This window comes from Bison bison, unplaced genomic scaffold (assembly GCF_000754665.1).
Source record: "Bison bison bison isolate TAMUID 2011002044 unplaced genomic scaffold, Bison_UMD1.0 scf7180017864365, whole genome shotgun sequence".
Lineage (NCBI taxonomy): Eukaryota > Metazoa > Chordata > Mammalia > Artiodactyla > Bovidae > Bison > Bison bison.
The window spans coordinates 1,251,676-1,256,394 of NW_011494937.1; the positions used below are offsets into that span (position 1 = coordinate 1,251,676).

Sequence of the window (4,719 nt, forward strand, 5' to 3'; positions counted from 1 at the left end):
AGGGACTCTCAAGAGTCTTCTCCAACACCACAGTTCAAAAGCATCAATTCTTCGGCGCTCAGCTTTCTTTATAGTCCAACTCTCACATCCATACGTGACTACTGGAAAACTGTTTAGACTAGTCCAGTCCAATAGAAATTTGAGCCACAGATGCGAGTCACCTATGTAATTGCAAATTTTTAAGAGCTATATTAAAAGAATAAAGAGGTCAGACTTTTAGTGATATTTTTATTTAACCCCAGATATCCAAAATATTTTTGCAATATCAATGTAAGAAATTGAGGTATCCCCCTTTTTTTGCACTAGGTTTTTGAAATCTGTATATTTTGCACTTACAACACATCTCAATTTGGACTAGCCACATGCAGCTTTAATTTGTCTTCCCTTAAGACAAATCCACAGGCCACTTAAAACTAGATTTCTGGTGGGTGGTGGCAGTCCTGGGAGAAGGAAACAGGTTTGATTTCCTGGGTCCTATTGGTGAGGAGGGAAGCCCTGGTGGCTCGGTGATAAAGAACCTGCCTGCCAGTGCAGGAAATGGGGGGGTGGGGTTTCCATCCCTGAGTGGGTTAGATCTTCTGGAAAAGGAAATGGCAACCCACTCCAGTAGTCTTGCCTGAGAAAATCCCATGGACAGATGAGCCTGGTGGGATGTATAGTCCATAGGGTTGTAAAAAAGTCGGGCACAACTTAGCGACTAAGCAACCAGTAGTTGCTCAGGAACTGTCTACACCCATGATTCTCTAACTTTAGAATCACTGGAGGGTTTGATCACTAAGTCTGGGATGGAACTTTTTTCTTAAAGATCCCAAGTGATGCTGATGTTGCTTGTCCAGACACCATACTTTGAGCCTGTTTCAACCTATATCGAGCCTACATTGACCTGGTGGCTCTCAAACCTGGCTCCATGTTAGAAACACCTGAGGAGCTTTATTGATGCCAAAGCCTCTATCAGAATCTGATTTACTTGACATAAGCATGCCTCAGGTAACTTTAATATGCAAAAAAGTTCATCAACCCAGGTCTGTACTTAAGTTCTGTCAACTCGACATACTTAGCTCTTAGCTCCTCTGCAGGGGATTAAGAACAGGTTCTTGGTGTTTCCATTTTCCACCTTGGCAGTGCTGGCTCTGAACTGTGGTGTGGAAGGCTTGAGAGTTCCTCGAACTGCAAGGAGATCAAACCAGTCAATCCTAAAGGAAATCAATCCTGAATATTCATTGGAAGGACTGATGCTCCAATCCTTAGCCCCCTGATGCAAAGAGCTGGCTCATTAGAAAAGATTCCGATGCTGGGAAAGATTGAAGGCAGGAGAAGGGGACAAGAGAGGACGAGATGATTGGATGGCATCACCAACTCAATGGACATGAGTTTGAGCAAGCTCAAGGAGATGGTGAAGGACAGGGAAGCCTGGTGTGCTGCAGTCCATGGGGTTGCAAAGAGTCAGAGATGATTGAGCAACTGAACAATAAATGCTGGCTCCTTCTTGCCTTTCTCTCCATTCCTCCCAGAGTCATGGTCAAGCATGTGGTCAGTGTGCTGATGATGGGGTCGGGGTGGGTCTTTGGGCTGAGCTACTGTTGGGGTGCAATGCTGTGTGAGCTAGACCCAGGCATAAATCCAGGAGTTTAAACAATGATTCTAAAACAGTCTTTTCTGGATTTCAGCACACCTCTAAGAATTTGATACATTAAAACTGCAGAATATACTGCACTGATGCAGCTTTACAGCTTATCTTGAACCCAATCGGGGGGGCCTTGGACCCCTTGTCTTAGGACCAAGGGAAGTTAAGGAGGGCTTGCCAACTGAGCCACACATCCTATTGCAACAGGTATTGTTTGCTGTCTGCTCCTGCTGCTGCTGCTAAGTCGCTTCAGTCATGTCCGACTCTGTGCGACCCCATAGACGGCAGCCCACCAGGCTCCCCCACCCCTGGGATTCTCCAGGCAAGAACACTGGAGTGGGTTGCCATTGCCTTCTCCAATGCATGAAAGTGAAAAGTGAAAGTGAAGTCGCTCAGTCGTGTCCGACTCCTAGAGACCCCATGGACTGCAGCCTACCAGGCTCCTCCATCCATGGGATTTTCCAGGCAAGAGTACTGGAGTGGGGTGCCATTGCCTTCTCTGTGTCTGCTCCTACCTCCCACCAATTAAAGTTTTCTAAATAGTCACAATTATTTAAAGTTCAGTAGATTTCTCTTTTAAAGATGATTTCCAGTTACTTTGGGGCTTTTTGGGTTTTTTTGTTTTGTTTTGTTTTGTTTTAGATTTTTTGGCTGCACCACAGGGGTTGTGGGATCTTAGTTCCCAAACCTGGGATTGAATGAGGGCCTTCCTTCTGCAGTGAAATCATGAAGTCCTAACCACTGGACTGCCAGGGAATTCCCTCCAGTTGCTTTTGGAAACCAGAGACTTGACACCACTCACACTTTGAGCTCACTCACTCAAAGCACTGGTGATACAGAGGAACCCCTACCTCCTTCCTGTTGAAACAAGGTCTTTGTTTTACAGCACACCTTCTCTCTTTTAATATCTGTCTGGGGTCTGTAAGGGCTTCCCTGGTGGCTAAGACAGTAAAGAATCTGCGTGCAATTTTGGAGACCTGGGTTCCGTCCCTGGGTTGGGAGGCAACTGACTCAGTATTCTTGCCTGGAGAATTCCATGGACTGAGGAGCCTGGCGAGCTACAGTTCATGGGATCTCAAAGAGTCAGAAACGACTGAGCAGCTAACACACACACGCTGGGGTCTGTAAGCGTGTGAGGTTTACAATTGCTAGGCAGATTATAAATGGCCTTACATGCCCTGCTAAGGAGCTTGAACTACCAACACCACTTTTTTTTTTTTTGATAGCTATTGTTTATATTCCCAGGACGGGAACAACCTCTTATCACTTCTGTCTAGCCAGCACCATGCGCGGGGCACGTCGTTTGGCACCAATAAAAGTTGACGAAATCTAGAAAGGGAGGGCATGAGTTCGTTTGTCCCAAAGCCGCAGTTCGCACCCGCATCGCTAGGGGGCACTAGGACCCCGGCAGGGCCAGGGGAGACCAGAGGCCACGGAACCCGGCGACAAGGGGACATTCTGCATTCCGGCTGGCGTCTCCCGTGTGTCTCAGGCCTTCCTCGTCTCGCCGCGCTCCTGCCCCACCCCAGGAGAAGAGAACCCAGAAGAAAACAGCCTGCACTGTCCAGAAAGAAAGGGCTTTATTGGGGAGTAGGCCCAGCCGAGGATCCCTGTCCTCTAAAACAGACAAGGCCAGAAGGAGAGGCTAAGTGGCGTTTGCAGTTAGGCGCAGAAGGGCTGGGCAGTTTTACTAGCAGGGTGGTGGCGGCGGTGTTTCCCAATGGGGACTAACAGTTTTATAGAAGATTCTGGTCAGTTTCACAAAGTCATGTTTAAGGATGCTGATCGATTGCGTCTTCCCCGGCACAGACCTGTGGCCCTTCTCCAGGCCTTCCGCGGATCCGGAGGGCACTCCTGGGCGCCCGGGCCTGAGGGTCTGCCGGGCATGTTACTTTCCTCTGGGGACCCCAAAGGGCCGGAACCTCAAGGCTCCTCCTGCCAGGGGGAAGGGCCAGACCAAAGGCAAATCTTAGCGGCGCACGCACCGCAAATGGGGACACCCAGGCGCCGGATGGGGCAGTATGGGCCCCACGACCACCGCCTCCTTCTCACCCGCGGGCCACGCCCGGGACTTTGGGTCCTAGCCCGATGACTTCCCCGGGAGCCCTTTCGCTAGCCCAGTTTTCTCCCATGCAGAGGGCTGGGGTAAGGGCAGGAGGGGAAAGGGGTTCCCACCTGTTCCAGACCATTCTCCGAAGCCTTTCTGCGAGGAGGCCAGATCACCGCCAGCTTTCCGTCGCCCCTGCTCACTGCGGAAGAAGGGGCGCTCAGCTGGGATTGCCCCCCCTCCACTCCTTAGCAGCAGGAGGCAGCCAGGACGAAGGAGAGCGGCCGCGCCCCTTAAACACACACAGGCGTTCACTCCCCTCCTCCCCACGGAGGCCTCCGTCCCGAGGGAGGAGGGAGGAACCCCAGGGATGGGGAAGGCGAACAAACTCAGAGTGAGGAGGGAGGAATCAGAAAATTCAGAGGGGGAGATCCAGGTGTGCCAGAACGCAGGGAGGGTCCCTGGGAACCCGACAAAGACATCTAAGATCCTCCTCCCTTCCCCCACCACAAGCCTAGGTGGGGTGTGTCTGGGACTCCGACGAGGGTGGGGGTGGAGCATAGGGGAAGGTCAGTCCAGAAAGGGTGGGCAGAGAGAGGAGAGTCGAGAGGGGTGTCCGGGGAGTTTGGGAGCCAGGAAGGGGGACCCTGAGGATTAGAGGACCATTGGAGTTGGGGAGTCGGTGAAAGTGGCTGGAGCCCTGGGAATCCCCAGCGCTGGGACGCCGGTGGCTTACCCGTTAGGCTGGGCGCGGGCTCCTTGAACTCGGCGGTGCCGTAGAGGCTCAGCCGCTGGCGCTGCAGCTCCCGCTCGCGCTCATTCACCTCGCGCACCTCCTGCTCCAGCAGCGACTGTGCGATGGGCGGCGGGGCGCGAGGCAGCACCGGACACCGGCCCTGTACGACTGAATGCGGCCGGCCTCCGGGCTCGGGCAGCCGCTGCGTGTCTGCGCTGCCCTCCGCCGCGGGTGAGGAGGAGCACCCGCCAGCAGCCTCGAAGAAGCGCTTGAGCTCGCCCAGCGGCTGCGGCGGCGGCCGGGTTCTCTGCT

General features: G+C 52.7%; 1 protein-coding gene across 1 annotated transcript in view; it reads right to left on the reverse strand.

Moving 5' to 3' along the window:
- Positions 1-3,186: 3,186 nt before the first annotated feature.
- The window catches only part of LOC104999890, a 3,173-nt gene continuing 1,640 nt past the window's right edge, over positions 3,187-4,719 (reverse strand). The window contains exons 4-6 of the mRNA XM_010855517.1: positions 4,408-4,714; positions 3,800-3,873; positions 3,187-3,559 (exon numbers count right to left, since the gene is read on the reverse strand). Of these exons, the coding sequence (XP_010853819.1) occupies positions 3,548-3,559; positions 3,800-3,873; positions 4,408-4,714 (393 nt within the window). The 3' untranslated portion in view covers positions 3,187-3,547. The remainder of the gene's footprint in view (positions 3,560-3,799; positions 3,874-4,407; positions 4,715-4,719) is intronic.